The sequence below is a fragment of the Capricornis sumatraensis genome, chromosome 11 (assembly GCF_032405125.1).
Source record: "Capricornis sumatraensis isolate serow.1 chromosome 11, serow.2, whole genome shotgun sequence".
NCBI classification, from domain to species: Eukaryota; Metazoa; Chordata; class Mammalia; order Artiodactyla; family Bovidae; genus Capricornis; species Capricornis sumatraensis.
The window spans coordinates 23908388-23932129 of record NC_091079.1 but is presented as its reverse complement, the minus strand read 5'-3'; the positions used below and the strand labels follow the sequence as shown (position 1 = coordinate 23932129).

The following is a 23742-nucleotide window of genomic DNA, read 5'->3' as shown; positions in this document are numbered from 1 at the left end:
TGGGGGACACAATCGTCCCCTGAGAACCACTGACAGGGTGGACATTCAGAGCCCTTGTGCCCCCGACATCACCTGGCATGCTCCTCTGTTTTGATCCTGCTCAGGCCTAAATGGCTCCAAAAGAAGCTGACTGCCTGGGTCATGTTTCAAAGCCTGAAGTCTACCCCCAGGATGTAATAGAGATGCTTTGTCATCCCTAAACCCAATTTATGAAAATTAAAAAATATGGCATTTTCAAGTCCTGCCTGGCCTCTGGCTTCCTGTTCCTCTTAGCTAATCTTATACTCCAAGAAAACACTCTGCTCTGATGGTTATTAAGGGCTTTGTGCTATAGGGAGGAAGTGAGACACAGAAATTTGCCCCACACGCATCTAGGAAGCCACAGAGAGGAAGACGACATGGATCCCTGGGCCCCGCGCTTGGCCCGGCTTAGATATTCCCTCTCTTAATCCTCATAACAGACCCATGAAGTACAGAACCTGTAATGAAGCCTGTCTGAGATTTAGAAAAGTGCCAAAATGCACCCAGTGTCTCATAGTCAAGGAGCTCAGAGCCCATTGCTGAGTTACATTTGCTTTGGGCCAGTCCCTGGCATGCAGCCTCTCGGTTCACTACTATTCTGATGGCAACAAGGTAATACCTGATCATTTCCCACCCTGGAGGGCTGGGTAGGGGATGACTTCTAGGCTGAGTTTAGGATCAGTGACAAGGTTCTGTGATCCAATGGAAAGGTGTGCCAGGGAGCTATGGATGAACACCTCTGAAGGAAGAGGTGTAAGAATATAGATCAGGGGGTCTTAATGAAATTAATAAAATGAGTGAATGATAGAAATCCTAGATAGTTGAGAGGGAACATGAGAACAATAGAGACAAGGACTTCCCTTCTGAGTTTATAGCTTAGAAAGAAGGACAGCTTCATATGGGGCTTCTGAGTTCCACATCGTGCTAGAACAATAAGTCCTGGGGATGGGGTGAGGAAGAGAAGATTCCTCAGTCATCCACGATCCCTCCAAAAGGAAAGCAGAAGTGATGAGAGAAGCAGGTGGAAACAGGGCTTGGGGTACAGATAAAGACAAGCGTGAGGAATCTGTGATGCTGAGCACGGATCCAGTGGCAAGCCCGTGGACAGGTCCTCCTGCCAGCCAAGCCACGGCATTACCATCTACATATGCATCAGCAGGTGTCTATTCTCAAAGCAGAGACACAGTCAGGTTTCTAACATTTTAGTCACAGTCCCTCTAATTCAACGCCCCATGTTATGAAAACTACCTTAACAATCAGACACATCTCAGGGATGGGATGGTCCTTAAGAAGGGAAGCAAAGCTCTAACAGAGACTCTGAAATTTGAAGGGTTTGGGAATCGTTCCACCAGCATCAGCCCCTTGGCCACGTGATCTCCTATTTCCCACTGGAGAAGGTGAAGCATTTGCTGAAGAGGTTGTGGAGTTCTGAAGTGAGGATTAATTTGCAGAAAGTGGTCAGACTGTGCTGAGATTGTGCTAATAAAACGAATGGAAAAGAAGCACCTCCATCTTCACCTTAAGCCTAATCAGGGGCGTCTTCAAGGGGGCATGCCCTGTGTCCCCTAGATTCGAAGGAACATAGGTCCTGGTGCCTGATGTATCCTGCAAAGGTTCTCAAGAGAGAAGCTGAGGGTAGCTGGGATGGCCAAGGAAGAGTGAACCACAATGGGGTGGGAGTCCCCACCAGTGTGAGATGAGGATGAAAGTGCTGTGATCATTATCCAAGAAAGGGCCAGATGTGCAGTCCCCAGAGAAGAATCTGCCAAAAGAGCTTCTGGCAAGGAGTGAACGACCCAACCATAAGAGGCATCATTATTTCAAAGAACTGAAGGGGTTGGAGGAGAGGGGAACCAGCTAAAGGGCATAGCTCCAAGCAGTCACAAGCACACCCCAAGAGTAGATAAAGCAGTGATCCAGCACCTACCCTGTGAAGTGTCCTGCCTGCAACTGAACCCATGAAGCAAGACCCCCGGCGCCATCTGCAATCTCCTCCCTCCTCTCTGTGCCTGACCCTGAGAGGCCCACACAACCCACGGGGAAGGAGGCAGGAAGCTGTAAAAGAGGCTTCGCAAACCCTTTTGCCACAGTGGGAGTTTCCCACCCTGAGACATCTCGGAGCTGGGGTGCACTGGAGCCAAGAGTCAGTGCCGATGAAAAGAAATTACATGTTGAATGATCGAGTTTGGGGAATACATTCTACTGGACTTTTTCATAACTGAAAAAAGAACTATGTATGACATGAAAGAATGGGTGTGACATGACTGTTTCACCTCTAGGGTAGAAGGAAGAGGCCACAGAATAAGCTTAAAAGAAGCAGTTATGAATAAAAGGAGGGTTGCTTCCTTACTGAATCAGTAGGTTATACATCAGTGGATTTTCAGAGAGTTGAAACATAAAGCAAAAATTCAGTGTCAAGATGAGGATCCTGGCAGAATCTCTTCTGATTCAGAAGGGGCCTTGAGGTTTGTCGGCTTATAGGGTCATTAATCTAAAGACCTAATTAATACTGTGTTGCAAGTGTATGGGGGTGAGTGCTGGAGATAAGAAGGTGCTAGTGAATAAGGCTGGGAAGTCAGGAGTTGTCTGTGCCTGCAGCCGCTGAGCAAGCTGCCTAAAAGGCACACAGCTTGAAATTACCACATACATATTCCTTGTCCATGTTTCTTCAGCTGATCAGGAACCAGGTTTCTAAGCGAGGTTCTGAGGTTCATGGCTATCAAGATACCCTAGAGTTGGAGAAAGGCTGAGCAAAGGAAATTGTACCATCACGCTTGAAGGATTCCCAGGACACTCACTGTTGTTCACTGTCCGTAAAGTGCAAATCCACCTTGAGCTGGAAATCGACTTCACTTACCGCTTCTTCCACCTGGAAGAGAAACAACGTTTAAGGATTGCAGGAGTCAGATCTGGTCGAGAGGAAACACTGAGGTGGTCAATTTCCCAAAGTTAAAAAAAAAAAAAACAAAAAAACTCATTGCAAAATAAATATCATTTATGTGTAAAGTGGAATTTCCATGTTCTATGGAATTCTGGTGGCACAGGGCATCTGTATTACATGGAAAACAGAAGGGATTTATGTAGTCAGATTTTGGGAAAAGTCAATTTACAGGAAAATAAACGTTAAGTCAGTTTTCTAGCTTGCAGGACGGTTGAGAAACTTATTTCCCAAAGAGATTTGATCTGGAATCTTCAGAAGCAGAGGCGAAGCGTTCTCTGGCACCTGCTTTGGAAAGGTGAAAGCAGGGAATTTCCACAGAGGAAACCCCACTTGGCTAGAGTTGGAAAAATGATGGAGGTGGCATTACTTGTGGCCCCTTCGAGGGGCTGGTGCTATCCTTCAGGTTCGGAGGAGGAAATAAAGTCACTTCCCAAGGCAACTCAGCTTCACAAGAAAGTGGATCCTGAATTTTTGTCTTGCAATCTATTATATTTAACCTTTTATGCTTTCAGACACTTCAGCATTTCACATCCTACCCATGACTGTTTCCATTCTCAGCTTTTAAAAAAGCGTATTCATTAACTAGCACGGGAACCTATTTGTTCTACTTGCCAACTTCTCACGTACATCTAAAAGATGGTGACCCCAGGAGTCACTTGCTACAAACCAGATCTCACTGATGCCCCCATTCAGGAAACCCAGGTAAGTACCACACACCCGGGACTGGGGTCGGCTCCTCCTCACCCTCAGGCTGGATGGGACCATTCTCCTCTGTGAACCGCAAAACCCCGTTGTTGTTGTTTTCTATCTTAGCATTCAATGCTTCCTATAAAATGGTCTCAGCTTTATAACTTTGGGGTTACAAGCCCATGAGACAAATATCGGGTTGGCCAAGAAGTTCATAACATGGTACATAAAAACCCAAACAAACTTTTTAGCCAACCCAATATTAACTTCTCGATGGACATGAATTTGAGCAAACTCCAGGAGATAGGGGAGGACGGAGGAGCCTGGTGTGCTGCAGTCCACGGGTTTGCCAAGCGTCAGACATGACTTAGCGACTGAACAACAGCAACAATATTAGCTGCGGACACCTGTTTAGTCCTCATCGCACTTCTTACTGTGTTTTGAACAAGCAGAAAACACTTGTTTGAACAAGCAGAAAACAGGCAGTTTTCACATTTCCATCGCAGGTTTCCAGCTTCTGAAAAAACAATCCCCGGATCTGGCCACGCTGAGCTGGCATTCAGAAGCTCCACTTGGCTCTGGGGACTCACTGAGAAACTCCATCTGCCTGTGGCTAAACCCCTCTGGCCATTTTCTTGCCTAGTGTCCCCTGTAATCTGGTATCATTAAGGGACAGACTAGGCTTAATACGTTCTGGATCCATAGCTCCAGGAACAATGTCCCCCCTGTAGAGAGCATTCATGAATAAATGCATCTCTTCTCCACCCCCACCTCTGGGTTCTGTTTCTTTACAAGAATGCCCTCATTCTGCAGGGATGGAAGTCTCCTACCCAAAAGCCTCTTCAGAAGCATGTTCCTGGTTAAGCATAACTCAGGCAGAGACATATGGATGGAATTTATCTTTAGCTTCCCAGGGTTTTAAAATTTGTGAAAAAAAAAATTAAGTATTTCAAAGTTCACATTTTGCTGAATCCGAGAGCTATGAATAACTTCCTCTCTTAGCTTTGTTTTGCATAATCATGCACCCCGCTTTATATACACAACCCAAGCAACTCAGCCTCTTGTCACCAGCTCCTGGGGAGTGAGACTGGCAAAACCAGCCCTCCTAACCACCTCCGAGCACGCATTTGCCTACTGAACAAAAATTCACGGTAGGCTCCAGTTTTAAACTTGCTGCAGAGCTCTTTGGAGCAAAGAGAGAAATTCAGGAGCAGGATCAGCTGTCGCTAGATGGAGCCTGGCTATGACTTCACTGAGATCCCAATACATCTTTAATTGCAAGATGCTCCAGAAGGCAGTCACTGGTTTCTTGAACCATTCACTTCTCTCATTTCTTCATTACCTGCCTCTCTCTCCAAACAAACACACTTACATGCACATGTGTGCACACATACACACACACACAGCCTTGCCCTTCCATTGCCCTGCCTTATTCTGGTTAAAGAGATGGCTTCCTTTCAAGGGTGTTTTTTCGTTTAATTGAAGAAGAGCTAACTTACAATGTTGTGTTAATTTCTGCTACTTAGCAAGGTGATTCAGTTATGTGTGTGTGTGTATATATATATATATATATATATATAATATGTGTGTGTATATACACATAAATATATAAAGAACATAAAAACATTTTAAAAGAATGTAAGAGTACACACATATATGTGTAAAGAATATATAAGTACAATATAAGTAACAAAATAAAAAAGAATGTGTATACGTATACATTCTTTTTTTTACATTTTTTTCATTACAGTTTATCATAGCTTATTGAAATAGTTCTCTGTGTATACAGCAGGACCTTGTTGTTTATTCATCCTATATATAGTAGCTTACATCTGTTAACCCCAACTTCCCAGGTGGGTGACTTTCTAGCACCAGGAGTCAGTTTTATACATTCGTGGAAACAATAACCTAGCCAGGATTTACAGAAGAGTTACTATGTAGCAGACACTACATAGGACGCGTACCACTGCCATACACTATCTTATTTAAGGTGGAAATAACTGAAATAAGACATATTTTCCCCACTTACAAATGAAGAAATTGAGACTCAGTGCAGGAAAGTCACTTCCAAGGCTTAACTAGTTAGTGGGTCCAAAGCCCAGATTTAGCCAAGGGTTCCTCACTTCCTCAGTCTTTCCCCTCAGTCTAACTTGTGTCATGGGTTGTACAGTCTAAGGTAACTGATTTCACCTCTACTTATAATAGTAAGTCTTGTATCTTCTCTTCCCATATGAACCTCTTTTCTGAGCTGTACCACCGCTGAGGGGATAAGAAAGCAGCTTTGGAAGCCAAGCTACATGGGTGCAGATCTTGCTCCGTCTTTTAGCATCTATGTGACCTTGGGCCAACCAACCTAAGTTTGTTTTTCATCTGTAAATTGGGGGTAAAATGATTATGCTTACTCCTTGCCTACATGCTAAGTTGCTAAGTCGTGTCTGATTCTTTCGCAACCTCATGGACTGTAGCCCGCCAGGCTCCTCTGTCCATGGGATTCTGCAGGCAAGAACACTGGAGTGGGTTGCCATGCCCTCCTCCAGGGGATCTTCCCAACCCAAAGGTTGAACCCGAGTTTCCAGTGGCTCCTGTACCGCAGGCAGATTCTTTACCACTGTGCCCACTCAGCGGGGAAGCCCACACTTACTCCATAGATCACTGCTTTTGTGTAACTATGCAAGAACATGCACATAAAAGTGTGTGAAGAAAGGCCATTCTGCACTTACCATAGCACATGCAATTGTGTGCTGACTGTGTCAGCACTGTACACGCCAACTGCTCACACCCAGGACTGTGTGCATGTGTGACCATGAACTCTGGCCTCCTGGCCATTTGCAATGCTTTGGCTACCATAAACAGACATTCCCTAGAGCTAATACATCCATTCCAGAGATATAGCTTTTATGAACGTATCCAGTTAACTCTAATTGTCACTCATCCAGATGCAATGATTAATGGTAACACTGTTTGCTGCCATAAAGATTAACCCCAACACAATAATAAATTATTAGCTTCTAAAGATAAGTGATTTTCCACGCAGAAGAAAACACAATGTCCCATAGGAACAACATCTTGTACAAAATGAACACAGGACTCAGCACTGGCAAACATGCCCTGTTCATGCTCAGAACATGGCTTGTGGCAACCTCATGTGATTTCAACCTGAATGTTGAGTGCAAACCTTGAAAAGATTTGAACTCATAGGGGCAGGAAAGAGAGTCTGATGGAATTCAGATGGAATAATGACTGAGAGACCTGAGTCATGTCCAAAACCCAGCCTCCAATTATAACCATTCTGCCCAGGAAGCTCTCTGAGATCAATGTGCCAAAGGACGATGGCCCATGAGAAGTCAAGTGACCTTCTCTTAGTAGAATTCGGGGAAGCTGAGCTTGGGCATGCAGCCTAACCGGGAGTCCCTGAACCCCCAAAACCACCTCCATATCTTTTCCTAAATGGCCTGTACCCACCAGAGTCCAGGAAAGAAGTAGACGATGGATTCAGTTCATTAAACAGAGTTGATTTACAAAGGCGTGGGGAGAACTTAGGGAGAGCAACCAGTGATGATGGCTGGGTACCTTGGGATTTAGTAACCACAGGATTCCTCACCACCTCCCCATTCCTACCTCGGGCCTCTGTTCTAGCTGCACCCTCCTCCAGGGATGCCTGGCTCCAAGGCCTCTGGGCTTTGACTCGTACTGTTCCCCTGTACAGGATGCCCTTCATCTTTCTCTCAGTCTGATGTAGTCTTAGTCCCGGCATCTCAAAGCCAGCTTCTTTGTGAAGGCATTAATGTCTTCCTGCAGAGTTCATCTCCATCCTCAGTGCCCTGTGCTCATCTGCAGATGCAGCTGGCACAGCGCATTTCAGCTACTAGTTGTTGCTGTTCAGTCGCTAAGTCGTGTCTGACTCTGCAGCCCCATGGACCGCAGCACGCTAGGCTCCTCTGTTCTTCACTGTCACCTGGAGATTGCTCAAATTTATGTCCATTGAGTCAGTGATGCTATCTAACCATCTCATCCTCTGCCACCCCCTTCTCCTTTTGCCTTCAATCTTTCCCAACATCAGGGGTTTTTCCAATAAGTCAGCTCTTCACATTAGGTGGCCAAAGTATTGGAGCTTCAGCTTCAGCGTCAGTCCTTCCCATGAGTATTCAGGGTTGATTCCCCTTAGGATTGACTGGTTTGATCTCCTTGTAGCCTAAGGGACTCCCAAGAGTCTTCTCCAGCTAGCAGTGCTTGTCTGCATGTCCTTTTTCTGATGAAGCGTCCATCCTTTCAGGGGGTACTCCTGGTGCCTTCTTCAGCCCTGCCCATCATCTGAGGGCCCACCCCACATCCCTTCACAAAGTAGGTACTCAGCAAACACTTGCTGATTGACCCACTGACAGAGGCCCAGCAAGTTAGTCCACAGGTTTCACTTGGTATGTGAAATAAGCAAGTAAATGAACAAAAGCATGAGTAGAAGACTGACTAACTCAGGAAGTGCAGGAATGCTCTAAAATCCCGAGTCCTGATCTGTCAGATTTCAGAACGAACCTAGAGCATCTTCCTTGCGCCCCATTCTCCCAGCAATGGGGCTTCTCAGGTGGCACAGTGGTAAATAAATCACCTGCCAGTAAAGGAAACATAAGAGACACGGGTTTGATCCCCGGGTCAGGAAGATTCCCCTGGAGGAGGGCATGGCAACCTGCTCCAGTATTCTCGCCTGGAGAATCCCATGGACAGAGGAGCCTGGTGGGCTACAGTCCATACGGTTGCAAAGAGTTAGCATAATTGAAGCGACTTGGCAGGCTCCTAGCAATGGGTACAAAAGGCACATGAGGACTCAGCATTTGTGGCTGGCGGTAGGCTCGGGACTTACCCTTTCACCATCTAAGAGCAGATGAGCTCGGAAGATCACAGCATCATTGATGGGCACCTCCTCATTCCTGTATAAGATCTGGAAGACCCGGCTGCGCATGGTGCTGTCGTGGACGCAGGCTGAGTGTGGGCTGCTGCTGTCTGCAAAACAAGAACCGGTAGAAGCCCATGAACTCCCGTCCTGCCCTGGATCCTCAGCCTCCTGGGCTGTCAGTCTAGCTCAAGTCTAGCAATGGCCCCCAAACTGCATTTCAATTCCCAAAGACCAAGGTCTACAGATGAACACGACTCCATCGTGTAAATTTATGGTCACCAAATCTCAGGAAGAAAATTGTTCAATCCTTTATAAGTTGTAAGATCTTAGTGAAATCACTTGCAATCACATGGGCAGTGCTCCTTGCCTGGACAGCTCATTTGTGTCCAACTCTGTGCAACCCTATGGATAGCAGCCCACCAGGCTCCTCTGCCCACGGAATTCTCCAGGCAAGAATACTGGAGTGGGCTGACATTCCCTTCTCCAGGGGATCTTCTCAATGCTGGGATCAAACTTGGGTCTCTCACATTGCAGGCAAATTCTTTACCATCTGAGTCACCAGGGAAGCCCCTGGCTAGAAATTAGTACCTGCCAAATTCTTCACCTGCTTACACACCCCTTCCTCCATAATGTCTTCCTTAATCCCCCTCTCCAAGAAATAATAACACAGAGATAAAGAAAGAAATTGCCCTTTCTTCTCCAGAGATGCCCTAGTGCCCACAGAATCTCTCTCTCCTGAAAGTGTGGCTTTCATACCACACAGGATATGAAGGAAAATCTGTCTTTTACTTTAGATAAATATGTTATTATACTAGACATCCAGTTTATTAAGGAACCTGTTCAACTCCATGTCCTCTGATACATTCTGTGCGTGTGTACTCAGACGTGTCCGACTCTTGGCGATCCTATACAAGCTCCTCTGTCCATGACCCTATACAGGCTACTTTGTTCATGGGATTCCCCAGGCAAGAATACTAGAATCGGTTCTAAATGTACCCTAATCCCTAAACACTGACTCAGAGTTCAGTTGAATTTCAGGATCTTCTCGTGTCCACTGATCAGGATTACTATGGAGAGAAAAATGGGTGAATTCCTCTAAATCATTTAAACTGCACAGTTTGAGAAATATAGAAATCTTCTAAAATCAATAATATTAATATTTATATAAAACAATCATTATGCATTCATAATAATGGCCAAACAAGTGGTATTTCACAGCTTCCAACATATTTTTCAAATGTGTTTCTTTCCTTAGCCCTTTCAGAAAATTGCTGGGGTAAGTCCTCATCACAGATAAGGAGACCAAGGCGCAAAGAGGAGGAGGCAGGTGTCCCATCGGTTTCTATAAAAGGAGGTACTGTGTGGACCCATCCTCAGATCTATCTGTATGACATCTGGGAAGAGAAGTCTCCAGTGAATGAGTGAAATGCACCCATTTCAGACGTCCCTGGTGGCACAGTGGATGGGAGTCTGCCTGCCAATGCAGGAGGCACAGGCTCGGCCCCTGGTCTGGGAGTATTCCACACGCTGCAGGGCAACGGGGCCTGCGTGCCACAGCTACTGAGCCCACGCTGCAGAGCCTGAGAGCCACGATGACTGCGCCTGCTGCGACCACCAGAGCCGGCACACCCGGAGTTTGTGCTCTGCACCGAGAAGCCACCACAACGAGAAGCCTGCGCATCGCACGGCAGAGTAGCCTCTGCTCACTGCAACTGAAGCCCACATAGCAACAAAGACTCAGTGCAACCCAAAATGAATAAATACCTAATTTTAAACGCATCCATTTCCTAGCAAAAGGTAAGTTTTTTGTAACGCTCTATTGAGAAACTGAACTACTGCAATTGCTAAAGGAAGCAAGAAAATGTTTTTAAAAATGAGCTCAACCAGCAAAGGGAAACAGCTTGAGTGCCTTGTGCAATGTCCCCAGCTGGCTCAAACTGTCCCTCAGAAACAGGGACAAACGGTCACTGCCGCCACCCCATGCACAGTGATGCTCCACACCTGCCTTGTCGCTTCAGAGGAGGGAGAAAAAAGAAGAAATGTAAAATCCCAGGTTGTTTCCACGGCCACTCAGATTGGCACTTCATCCTGAAGGAAATAAAATTACTGGCTCAATGCAGCCCTATTTAGACCTGTTGGATTCAAATTGATGTGGTTTTTAAACAGAAATGATCCTTGTGTGCAAGAGCCTTTCTGTTTTTATTTGCTGCACCAGCCCTTTCTCTATCACTGTCAAGGGCAGGTTGATCTATAAGTCAGACTGACATCATGGCCGAGGATGGATGGAGTAAATACTCTGAAGGTCAGAGAAACGCAGAGCCGTCTAGTACCTGGAGGGACAGCCAGCAAAACAGTTCAATCACTTGCCTTCTTGGGCGAGTGACATCATTCCTTGTAAGAGCAGCTTTCCACGTGAAAAATGGGCATCTCCACACACTGACCTTCTGTGATCAGTGTAGACCAAAGAGAATAAAATAAATCAAGATGTGAAGACCAGGCATGTGGCTGACATGCAAAATACAGTAGGATGATTTTTCAACTGTGTTTCGAGAAAGGTTGTAGCAGTTTTCTGTTGAATGCATTTCCAATGGCTATATACATGAGACTGAGCTCCTCTGATTTTTCGGCAGATTGACAAACAGGACTTAGCAGTATTTACAGGAGACCCTCACATCCCAAGATGCCCCATTAAGCCCAGGATGAGGCATTTCTGATGCCCTGTGGGACCTGTGGCATTTTCTCATCACTAGGAACTAGGGCATAAACAAGTGCCTCCTTGCCAAGGAAGGTTCATTGATCACAAGGCACCCTCTGGGCTTGTGGGCATCACTGTGACAGTGCCTGCCAGCTTTGTTCCCACCAGGATTCTCCCTTCTTCAGCAATGACAACCCACACTTGGACACCTTGCTCATTATCCTAGCTCCCTCTTCCTGACCTTCTGCAAGGCCACTTCCTGAATTTCCTATGATTGGCTCTCTTGCTAGTTCACGGAAACTTCCTTGGCAGACAGAGGGTGCTCGTTCACACTCGGTGTTCCGCACCCTCTCATGCACCAGGTATTGGGCACCCAGAGGTGAAGGTGGTGCCCGCTCTCTCTGTGCTGAAAGACCTTGCTCGGATTTTGGGAGGCTGCCCCTTCCTAGTTGCTGGGTAGAGTTGTTGTTGAAATGACACTCATTTCCTCTTTCTATGCTTTAATATTTTTACATTAGTGAAAAGAACATGTCTTGGCATATCCCAAGTGTTATTTCAAATATTCCTACTCACTTTTTTCTTAATTTTGTTGGAATATAGTTTATTTACAATGTTGTGTTAGTTTCAGATGTACAGTAAAGTGATTCTGTCATACATATACATATATTCATCTTTTTCAGATTCTTTTCCCATATAGATTAGTATAGAATATTGAGTTCCTCATTCTATAACAGTAGGTCTCACTGGTTATCCATTTTATATATAGTAGTGAATATTAATCCCAGGCTCCTAATTTATCCCTCCCAGCCATGTTTCACCTTTGTTAACCATAAGTTTGTTTTCAAAATTTGTGTTTATGTTTTATAAATAAGCGCATTTGCTGCATTTAAATTAGATTCTATATATAAATGATATTATATGGTATTTGTCTTTCTCTGCAGAGAAGGCAATGGCACCCCACTCCAGTACTCTTGCCTGGAAAATCCCATGGACAGAGGAGCCTGGTGGGCTGCAGTCCATGGGCTCACTAGAGTCGGACATGACTGAGCGACTTCACTTTCACTTTTCACTTTCATGCATTGGAGAAGGAAATGGCAACCCTCTCCAGTGTTCTTGCCTGGAGAATCCCAGGGACGGGGGAGCCTGGTGGGCTGCCGTCTCTGGGGTCGCAAAGAGTCGGACACGACTGAAGCGACTTAGCAGCAGTAGCAGCAGAAGCAGCAGTCTTTCTCTGACTTATTTTACTATTGCCAAGTCACAGAAGAAACCTAAATGGCCATCAAGAGAGGAATGGATAAAGAAGATGTGGTACAAATATACAATGGAATATTTCACGCGTGTTCAGTCATGTTCAACTCTTTGCAACTCCATGGGCTTGGCCTACCAGGTTCCTCTGTCCATGGGATTTTCCCACCAACGATATTAGATTAGGTTTCCATTTCCTCCTCCAGGGAATCTCCCTGAGTCAGGGATCAAACCCTCATCTCCTGCATTGCAGGCAGATTCTCTACCTCTGAACCACCAGAGAAGCCACAAAGGAATATTACTCAGCCATAAAAAAGGATGAAATGATGCCATTTGCAGCAACATGGACAGACCTAGAGATTATCTTTAGACTGCTTTTTGCATATCTGGTGACCAGACCACTGGTCCAATGAGAAGATGTAGGTTAGAGTCTTCCCAAGTGTGTGTCTTATTTCTTACATGTCAGGATCGATATCATGGATAAGGATATAAAAGGAGAGTTAGAACTTTGAGGGGAAACAAGACTGATGGAAAGAAAGTGGGTGGATCAAGAGAAGGGAAGAGAAGGAAGGGGAGACAAGTAGAAACAAGAGAGCAGGTAGATGAAGGAGAGGAGCTTTCCACTGACTCCCGCTGTCCAAAGAATACATTTCAAATAGTTCAGTCTGGAACTCCAAACCAGAAAGCAAGAGTAAAACACTTTTGGGTTCTGCTATTTCTTTTCCCCAAAAATAGTGATATCAATACTTTGCGTATTTATGTGCCTCTCAATGCCTACAACTCAAACAACCACCTTCCCTCTGCAGAGATCTCCCTCCAGCCCCACATGGCTCTGAGAACACAGATTACAAAGCATGGGTGCTGCTGATCTGGCATAGACCCTCTGTCCCAGAGTCCAAGCCAGGATGCTCTCAAGGGCATCCTCGTATCCTGAACTCCCTCTCCCATTCCAAGCAGATGGCCATGACTCTGCCTGCACACAGGAGCCCCCCAGAGAATCAGGTCTGTGCTAAGCAGTCAAAACTCTGGGGGAAACCCTTCCAACCCTCCAGGCCTGACAATGTCTGGGTGAGGTCTAGGCTATTTGAAAACAAAGATGCTAAGAAGTTATTATAATATTTCTTGTAACCCAGGACACATCCACATGGGAGAACTTTCTAGAACATTAGAGTTTAGGGAAGTTGTAAAAGCCAAGTCCGATTATGAACAACTCAAGGTCATGACCTTGAATTTTGTATGGTTTAGAACAGGCTCTCCTTCAGTAAAGCAAACAGAGATGTTCTAGACTCACCCCTGCTACTTTCTCGCTGTGTGGCCTTGGGCAGGACAGTAAACAGGAGCTTAAATGAGGCAAAAGTCATGCCCTGCTTATTTGACACAATCAGTGTCAGGTCCAAATGAGGTGAGGATTAAAGAAGTGTGTGTTTAACTGCGAAATTCTCAAAACCCAACAGATTTCCTGGTATTATGAAGATGCCAAGGATGATGACTGTTTACATTAGATTATTTGCTGGCCATTTCTAGGAATAGGAAGGACAGAAAGTCACCCTGAAGCCAAGCTTCATTATTGTTTCTAACCATTTCAAAGAACAGGCAGAAGAGAAAAGCCGCCTGAACCAGATGGTCACTGTTTCTCCAGAGAATAAGAAATATTCTCACTTGACCTTGAGGATGAGAGTTCTTCGCTTCCTTTGTGAGGGAACTCAGGGTCATAGGGTTATGTTATACTGTGCTTGTGGCTGTTCAGTCACTAAGTGTGTCCACTCTGCAGCTCGCCGGGCTTCCCTATCCTTCACTATTTCCCAGTTAGGGCTTCCCTCGTAGCTCAGAAGGTAAAGAATCTGCCTTCAGGTGACTTGGGTTTGATCCCTGGGTCGGGAAGATACCCTGGAGAAGGAAATGGCAACACAGTTCAGTAATTTCGCTTAGAAAATCCCATGGACAGAGGAGCCTGGTGGGCTACGGTCCATGGGTTCACAAAGTCAGACACGACTGAGCGACTAACACACACAGAGTTTGCTCAAACTCATGTCCACTGAGGAGATGATGCCATCCAACTGTCTCATCCTCTGTCAGCCCCTTCTCCTCCTGCCCTCACATCCTCAGCAGCAAATGTCATGACGATTCCAAATCATGTGCTTCTTTCCATTCTTCCATTTCTGATCTTGTTTACTCATTAACTGTGTAACTAAATGACCCCACAGGCAATGCTGGACATAATGCCAGTCACTGGTCATGGTACACCAACAGTAAGGAATGGTCTGCAATGTTTAATGCAATATTTTCCAACTTCTTTTTTCTCTCATCACACTTGTGTTACTCCATCACAAAATTCCAACATATTACTCACTTCTGTTTTGCAGAAAAAGAACTGAAGTCCTAGCATGATGGAACAGCAGGCCTTGAGTATTATATCCAAAGAAATATGCACTGAGTCCATCAATCAATTAGTTATTAATGGGGGGAGGGGATGAAGAGGGATGGCTTTCAGAAGATTCCCTACATTGAGGCTAGCTCAGTTCCCAGGACACTTGAATCCTATCTTAGTCTGCAAGAAAACTCAAGTTGCAAAGCAGAGTCCGTGGCCTGGCAGAAATCCATCCCTGCAGAAGGAGAGCAACCAAACCAAAGAATGCAGGGGGAAAAAATACCCTTAAATTCCTGAAAATGAACAAGGGCTGCTGATGTAATTTAACCATGAGCATCCTCCCATCAACATTGAGTGGGCTTAATGACTTAATTATAAACCCTTGTCACCTACCTATTAGAATGAGCCCAGAAAGGCCAGCACTTGATAACACTTTATTAGCCAATAACGTGTGTTGCTATGTAATTTCAGAAGTAAAAGACCAGCGGGTCACCTCTAACACATTCCAATCACCCAGTGGTTTCCCTGCTGGGCTTCCTTCTGATCCGTCCTAACCCTCTGCAGTCCAGGTGTTTCCATTTGTATTCTAATTAGAGCCCAGTCCGTGGCCCTGTCCCTCTTGCTTTTGTAAAGACAAGAAATGGAAAGAGTTCCAAGATGCGGGTTTTCTCAGGCCTCTGTCATGTGCACCTCACACACCTGTTAACAGGAATGTACCTGGTCTGCAACTGGGTGTCCTCCCCCTGTGACAGGGGCATGGTCACTCAAGGATAGGGAGGGTTGAATACCCAGATTACTGTGCATAAAGTCATGTTAACAGGTACTCAGAGAGAAGGTGGGGCTTCACTGGTAACTCACTTAGTAAAGATTCTGCAGTGCAGGAGACCTGGGTTTGATCTCTGGGTTGGGAAGATCCCCTGGAGAAGGAAATGGCAACCCCCTCCAGTATGCTTGCCTGGAGAATCCTAAGGACAGAGGAGCCTTGTGGGCCACAGTCCGTGGGGTCACAAGAGTCAGACATGACTGAGCGACTAGGCCACTATGGGAGAGATGGCAGTGAATACACCACTGGATGGGGGAGGGGGGTATTGCTAATAGGACGATGAAACATTATCCAGAAGAGATTTCCAGCAGCTTCTAGCAGAACTCTTGGGGCAGTGAAAGGGAAACCCTTAATTGTTTCTTTTTCGTTTGGATCTTTATTATGATCAGAGGGACAAATGTCTCATTGCATTTCATAATATCTGAGCTGTTCTTGGGTTTTTTTTTGGCTGTGAGGCTCATGAGATCTTAGCTCCCTGACCAGGGATCAAACCTATGTCCCCTGCATTGAAGACGTGGAGTCTTAACCACTGGACCATTGGGGAAGTCCCCTCAACTGTTTCCTGATGCTGGGAAGAGAGTGGGCTTAGACCAGGGCAGTGGGTGATGCCTGGAAAGACAGAGCATCAGGGATGTCCCTGTAGACTTGCTGGGAGTCCTCCGGTGAGATGTTAGCTCTCCCAGCCTTAGTTCCTTCACAGACGAAAGATGACAATAAAGATCTGACTCAACAGGGTGGACAGACGAAGACTCCTTATTTCACCCCACTTGCCTGCTGACTGAAAGCAGCTAAGTTCATGCTCTCCCTCTCATCTCCTGACTCCTCCTAGGAGTCTCCTGCTTCTCCTGCCCCTCCTGTCTCTGGGTTGTAAACCTCCCTCCAGGTCTCACTGTTTTCAAGATTTTATATGCCACTCATTGGAAAAGACCATGATACTGGGAAAGACTGAAGGCAAAAGAAGCGGATGGCAGAGGATGAGATGTAAAATAGCATCACCGACCAATGGACTTAGTTTGAGACAACTCCAGGAGATGGTGGAGGACAGAGGAGCCGGTGTGCTGCAGTCCATGGGTCTCCAGAGTCAGACACAACTTAGTGATTAAACAATACAAGACAAACCAATATGCCACCTACAAACTCAGGGCCCTCAAATGTCTGAGTCCAGCTCCATCACTCTCTCGAGCAGACCTGATCCCTTGCTCACTTGACATTATTCCTCTGATGTCAGATCCACACCATAAACTTACGTAATCCAATACAGAGCCTTCGGTTGGTTGTGTTTCCCACATGTGTCCCTTACCCAAAAACTTAACCACAAAGAGTAAAACACTTCCTACTCTTCACCGATTCCTCTTCCTCCCTCAGCCTCATATTCAATCTTGCACAAATCCTGAGAGTTTGCATTCAAAATGTGGTTCTGATGAACCCATTCTGGGTCACTTCATAATCTGCTCTCAATGGACAGCATGGAAAAGTTTATTTCTACTTCTAGTATTACTACTCTTTAGTTGATTAATATAAAATCTCAACCAGACTTCATCAACCCCCATCGCACTTGAAATAAAATCTAAATTATTTACTATGGTAGAACTGGCCTTAAATGACCACTTTGGAGGCTTGCAGTCCAGGTAAGGGTTTATGCAGCACAGAGGCTACTCTTTTCCTGATGTCCAGGTTGGGCAAATACTTATAAAACGCATGACTGACCAAGGCTGAGGGATCCGATTCCTAAGAACTTGGCAGCCGTGTTTCATAAACATTTGTGGACATGAACTGGATCTGGGCTCCAGCAGCTGGGGCCCGGAAGCTGGCTCTGTTTCCTGCTCTGTCCTCATGATGACCTGTCACCCACACCTACCCTGCTCCCTTACAAACAGTTGGCACTAAGTCTGCTTGAAACATACAGCCTGGGGTTTTTTGAGAAGAGTAGAAGCAAAGCTCCCTCTTCTAACTCTGAATCCCATTCTGGTAAAAAGTCATCAGGAGACCCAGCACATGGGAGGCAAAGAGCCCTGTTTATGTGCTTCAGTCTTGACTGAGCCATCTGTCCCAGCCATATGCTTCGCAAGGAGAACTAAGTATAGCACAATTGCAGCTAATCAAATATTTGTAAGAGCTGCAGTGTCCCCGCCCAGCCACGGTCCTGGCGTGTTCCAAGGAGCGCAGAGCCCCTCTCCAGCCCAAGGTGACCTGGTCCTTGATGGGAGACCATGGATGGAGGGGGCAGTTGAGACTTACTAGGAAAATATCAGGGCATCCCTGGAGGCACTGCTCAGTAGATAAGAATGGGTGGTCACTCCGCCTTTCTCTTCCATAGACATCGAAGTTCCCTCCAAAATACCAGCTCCAGGGCTACAGCTGAGCCAAGACTGACCAGTCCAGCAAGCTCTCTGAAGTCTCAGGCCTCAACTCTCTCCAAGGGTTGAACCCACCACTGTCCCCCGCCTAAGCTGTGAATGAGTGGAGCTACCCCCGAGTCACGTAAGGATGTGAGAGCTAGACTATAAAGAAAGCTGAGCTCCGAAGAACTGATGCTTTTGTTTTTTTTTTTTTAATTTTCTTTCTTTTTTTATTTTATTATTATTATTATTTTTTTTAATTTTAAAATCTTTAATTCTTACATGTGTTCCCAAACATGAACCCCCTTCCCACCTCCCTTCCCATAACATCTCTGTGGGTCATCCCCATGCACCAGCCCCAAGTGGTGTTGGAGAAGACTCTTGAGAGTCCCTTGGACTGCAAGGAGTTCTAACCAGTCCATCCTAAAGGAGATCAGTCCTGAATATTCATTGGAAGGACTGATGCTAAAACTGAAATTCCAATCCTTTGGCCACCTGATGAGAAGAACTGACTCACTGGAAAAGTCCCTGATACTGGCAAAGATTGAAGGCAGGAGGAGAAGGGGGTGACAGAGGATGAGATGGTTGGATGGCATCACTGACTTCATGGACATGAGTTTGAGCAAGCTCCAGGAGCTGGTGATGGACAGGAAAGCTTGGGTGCTGCGGGCCATGGGGTTGCAAACAGTTAGACATGACTGAGAGACTGAACTGAATGTGAAGGCCACTCTCACTTGGACTCTCCTCCGATGCCTCATCCTCCTTGCTTAGACCCCTGCCTCCTGTGCGTTAGGGCATGGACTCTGTCCGTTGGACAGGTACCGACTGATCGGAATGCACTCCAGGCACAGTGAGGAGCAGTGTCCTGCAGGTCATCTGCTCCGCCAGGCACAAATTCATGGATCATGGACTACAGGGATGCGAGGGTCTGGGCGAGGGGCCAAGCTAACGGGCCAGGGAACGGGCAGCTTAGAAACTGGAGGGCAGTGGCTGCTCTGACAACTGCTCCTACCAGATGCACTGGCTGAACACATCCCCTGGTTAACATGAGCATGGCATCTCCATACCGTGTGGGGGTCAGCCCAGCCTCCCTGTTGAGACCAGGCCCTGCAGCTAGAGGCATTTTCCTTCTTGATTTCTCAGGCTGTTGCCTCACTCCTTTTCCTTCTAAACTCAGTATCAGCCCAGAGACACCTGAGAGCCTGTCCTCCAGGACATAGATGCCGTTGCAGCTTCCGTTCATCAGCATCTTTTCTTTCAGCTGTGCATCGGCACCAAGAGCCCCCGTCTGTGTGAGGACACAGAAGCAGAGTCTATGTGTGACTGGGAATGACCCCAGGGCCAGCTCTCCTCTCTCCAGCTCAAAACATCTCCATCGCTAGATACCCCAGGTGCCAGGCCTCTAGGAAGGAGCATGGCATAAAAGGCACAACACTACTCTCTTTTAAATGAACTGACAGCCTGGATCTCATCTCAAAACCCTGTGTCTCTTCGCAAATGTCACCTCTTCATGGAGATTTTCACTTTCAGTGTAGTTACAAGCAGCCCAGGCTCTGACATCAGATCTGCATTCAAGTTCACACTCTCCATTCACTTGCCTTTTCAAAAAAAAAATTCTTTTAAAAAATGCATTGAATTATAGCATATAGCTGTTGTGTGTTCAGCTATGAAGTTGTGTCCAACTCTTTGCGACTCCATGGCCTATAGCTTGCCAGACTCCTCTGTCCATGGGATTTCCCAGGCAAGAATACTGGAGTGGGTTGCTACTTCCTCCTCCAGTAGTATATAGTATATACTCCATTGTAGGTTATTACAAGATAGTGGGTATAATTCCTTGTGCTATATTATATGTTTATTTATTTTATACACAGTAGTTTACATATGTTAATTGCATACCCGTATTTTGTCCCTCCTCCCTTCCCTCTTCCCTCTGTCTTCTATATGTGAGTCTGTTTCTGTTTTGCTATATCCGTTTGTTTGTATCATTATTTTAGACTCCACATATAAGCGATATCATGCAGTATTTGTTTTCTTCTGTCTGACAAATTTCACTAAGCATAATATTTCCTAGGTCCATCCACATTGCTGCTAATGGCAGAATTTCATTATTTTTTATGGCTTAATAATATTCCATTGTATATATATATATATCGACTTCCCTGGTGGCTCAGAGGGTAAAGCGTCTGCCTACAACACGAGAGACCCGGGTTCAATCCCTGGGTTGGGAAGATCTCCTGGAGAAGGAAATGGCAACCCACTCCACTATTCTTGCCTGGAAAATCCCATGAATGGAGGAGCCTGTTAGGCTACAGTCCATGGGGTCGCAAAGAATTGGACACGACTGAGCGACTTCACTTCACTTCATATATATATATTTTTTTCTTCATCCATTCATTTGCTGAGGAACACTTAGGTTGGTTCCGTCTCCTGGCTGTCGTAAATAGTACTGCTATGAACACAGGTGTGCATGCATCTTTCCAAATTAGCCTTTTCCAGTTTTTCGGATTATATACCCACCTGCAAATTATTTTTGTTTTTTAAGCCTAATGTTCTTCATATGTAAACTAACCATGAAAATCTCTTCTTCTAAAGAGTTATGTTGAAAGTTAAATAAGACAGTGACTGGTGTCATTATTTGTATTAACAATACACTTTATCCTTCCACAATCACACCTTTGTTGTGCATATCCCACCTTCTATTTCATTCAACTTGGCATCACCTCATCCTCACCCAGATGCAGGTAGAGCATTTGCCTGACTACCCCCAAAGGTAGACTGAATCCTCATTGAGGAAGGCAAATTTTCCTTTTTTCATCTGAGCCACTATCCTAAGTCTGAGAATCCACAAATCAATGTGGGGACTAATAGCTAAAAGGAAAGCACATAGCTCTATAAACCCATTTCACAGCTGAGAATTTACACATAAATATGGGGACTAAGAGCAAAGAGAAAATAACATAGTTCTGTAAATCTGTTTCAGAAAGGAACTGGGAGGCTCAAGAAGATGGCAGACCCAGCCCAAGGGCAGAACTAGTATCAGGACCCAGAACTCAACCTCCAAGTCCAGGGCCTTCCTTCCGCCCCACAATGCCCTCCCTCGATGCTCAGTGGGGCACCAAAGGACTATTTTCAAGGATGCTTTAGTGCCTTTGTGTCTGAGCAAATTCTATAAACAGCATCCAAAACAGCATCCAAAATTCTATAGACAGCATCCAGGTGACCTGCAGCACCTGGCTGGGTGTCAGCCAACGCTTAGCCAGTTGGCTCCAAAATCAATGCACGCCTAGTCCTAGAGCCTCGGAATTAATAACTGAAGCTTTAGATTCAATTACCAGATGGCCTCTTCTCTCAGGCTCATTTTTCTCAACATCTCCAGCCTGGTGCAGAGGAGATGGACCTGCTGATGTGTGCCACGACCACAATCACCTAGCTGGCGAGAGCTGGGATCAGGATGTGGGGGCAGAGGCAGCTCACTGATGGACGTCCTCCCCCAAGGCTGGGCCACCATAGCAGCACATGTCCAATGATCACACATGCTCAGTGACATCAGTCCTGTCCGACTCTTTGGGACCCTATGGACTGTAGCCCACCAGGCTCCTCTGTCCATGGGTTTTCTCCAGGCAAGAATACTGAAGCATGTTGCCACCCCCTCCTCCAGGGGAACTTCCCAACCCAGGGATCAAACCTGCATTTCTTGTCTCCTGCACTGGCAGATGGGTTCTTTACCACTAGTGCCACCTGAGAAGCCCCATGATCACGCAGCAGCTCCTGTTCATTTACACGTCTGCATGCATTTCTTGGGATCCAGTCATCCTGCAGTTCATCTCAGCAGCCATTGGACTGGGACTGAGAAAAGTAAACCTTTAATGACTAGAGAGTTTCAATGACTTTCCCTACGTTATTTTACGGATTTAACTTCCCCCAGACTAGATCCTTCCCAATGGCTTTGAAGTGAAGTCAACTGTCTCTTGTTAGAAATAAAATACAAACAATAGCCCACACTCACAGCCCTTCTGGCAACCTCTCTGTCTGCCTCCATGCCATGGCAGTGACGCTTATGCAAAGAATGCCCCTCCTGACTGTCTCCATTTCTTCATCGTTTTACTCACACTTCAGTGCCTTCCCCAAATACAGTTTCTGGACCCTTCTCACGACCCAAAGAACTCCTATCAAGGTGATGAATGCTCTACCTGCCTGCAAGATTTTCAGGGAAGTTCTAGCGCACATCGTACTTCAATCCTCAGAAGCATTCTGCAAAGTCAGTCAGCTCTTCCTCCTTAAAATACTCTCTTCCCATTGTCTCAGTTAGATCAAGCCCCACCAGTTTCTTCTTGATGCTTGGGTAACTTTCCTCTGCCTCCACAGCCGCCTCTCTGCCATCCTCAGCATCACTTCCTACCTCCCTTATGGTAGTTGGTGTTACCCCAAAGCTTACAGCACCATTGGAGGCATACTGACTGTCTTCTCTTCCAACAGAAGGTAACCCCTGTGACTGAACTACATTTGCCTGTTTCACACATTCTCTGAGTCCTGTACATAAAATGTAGCACATAGCCAGCCAATGAAATCTATGCATCTACTAATCACCCAGACTTCTCAGTGTTCAAGACCTCTAAGTCAGGTTGCCTAGTTGTGATCTTCTGTTTGGATTTTCAAAGGCACCACATACTTAACATGTTCCAAAGTAAATTCGTATCTGACTCTTTGAGACCCCATGGACTGTAGCCTACCAGGATTCTCTGTCCATGGGATTTTCCAGGCAAGAGTACTGGAGTGGGTTACCATTTCCTTCTCCAAAAGTAAATTCTGCAAACCTCAACTAGAGGGGAAAAAAAAAGTTAAACTACCTGTTTCTCATCCAGCGTTCCTTATTTTAGTAAATGGCTCTATGAGCCAGCCTGTCGTGTGAATGAGAAATCTGAGAGTCACCGTCTCCCTGGCCTTCCAAGGGTGATCCTCATTGAATGCTCACTTCTCTCTATCCTAACCACCAACCAACCTGCCCACTATTAACTGGCCTCTCACCTGGACAGTTCAATTGCCTTCAGTCTGCTCAACCTGTCTCTGGTTCCAAAGCTTCACAATGTTTCCAAAGAAGCGTATTTTCGATATGCAAATAGAACCAAGCTGCTCCTCTGCTTCAAACCCTTCAGCATCTTTCCATTTCTTTTAGGATATAGGGAAAGCTTTTTCCCCCTAATATAGTCCTCAAAGCCCACCTGCCTCTGTTTAGCTTCATCACCTTCCAGACTCCCTAGTTCATTTTCCTGCAGCCACAGTTGAATGCCACCCTCCTTGTCACCACATCACCTTTGCCCCTGCCATTCCTTCTCCTCCACTTCCCTGGAGACCACACCCACTTCCCTGGAGACCACGCCCACTTCTGCTCACCATCTCCTTCCCCAGAAAATGTTCTGTAATCACCCTAAACATTGTCAAACCTGTGATTACAAGCTCACATAACACAAGGCATTTCTCTGAATATTGTGATATTAGCTGATGTAGAAATGACTAATTGAATAATCTCCTACATTAAATCTTCTGCAAAAGATAGGTTCTCTTTGCTCAAATAGACCTAGGAAATCTATCTTCTTTTGTTGACTTTTATTGAATGTGAAATTTTAAAAATATACATTTTTGGCTTGAAAAAATGTGTAAATACTTAAACCTGTTGGCTTTTTAAATTTTTTTTTAAAAAAACATTTCCTTCTCATTTTACCATTACTAAGAATAAT

The 23742-nt window shown here is 45.6% G+C and overlaps 1 protein-coding gene across 1 annotated transcript in view; it reads right to left on the bottom strand.

Moving 5' to 3' along the window:
• The window catches only part of FAM135B (family with sequence similarity 135 member B), a 156438-nt gene that overhangs the window by 80565 nt on the left and 52131 nt on the right, over positions 1 to 23742 (bottom strand). The window contains exons 3-4 of the mRNA XM_068983823.1: positions 8505 to 8644; positions 2820 to 2890 (exon numbers count right to left, since the gene is read on the bottom strand). Coding sequence (XP_068839924.1) covers positions 2820 to 2890; positions 8505 to 8644 — 211 coding nt within the window. The remainder of the gene's footprint in view (positions 1 to 2819; positions 2891 to 8504; positions 8645 to 23742) is intronic.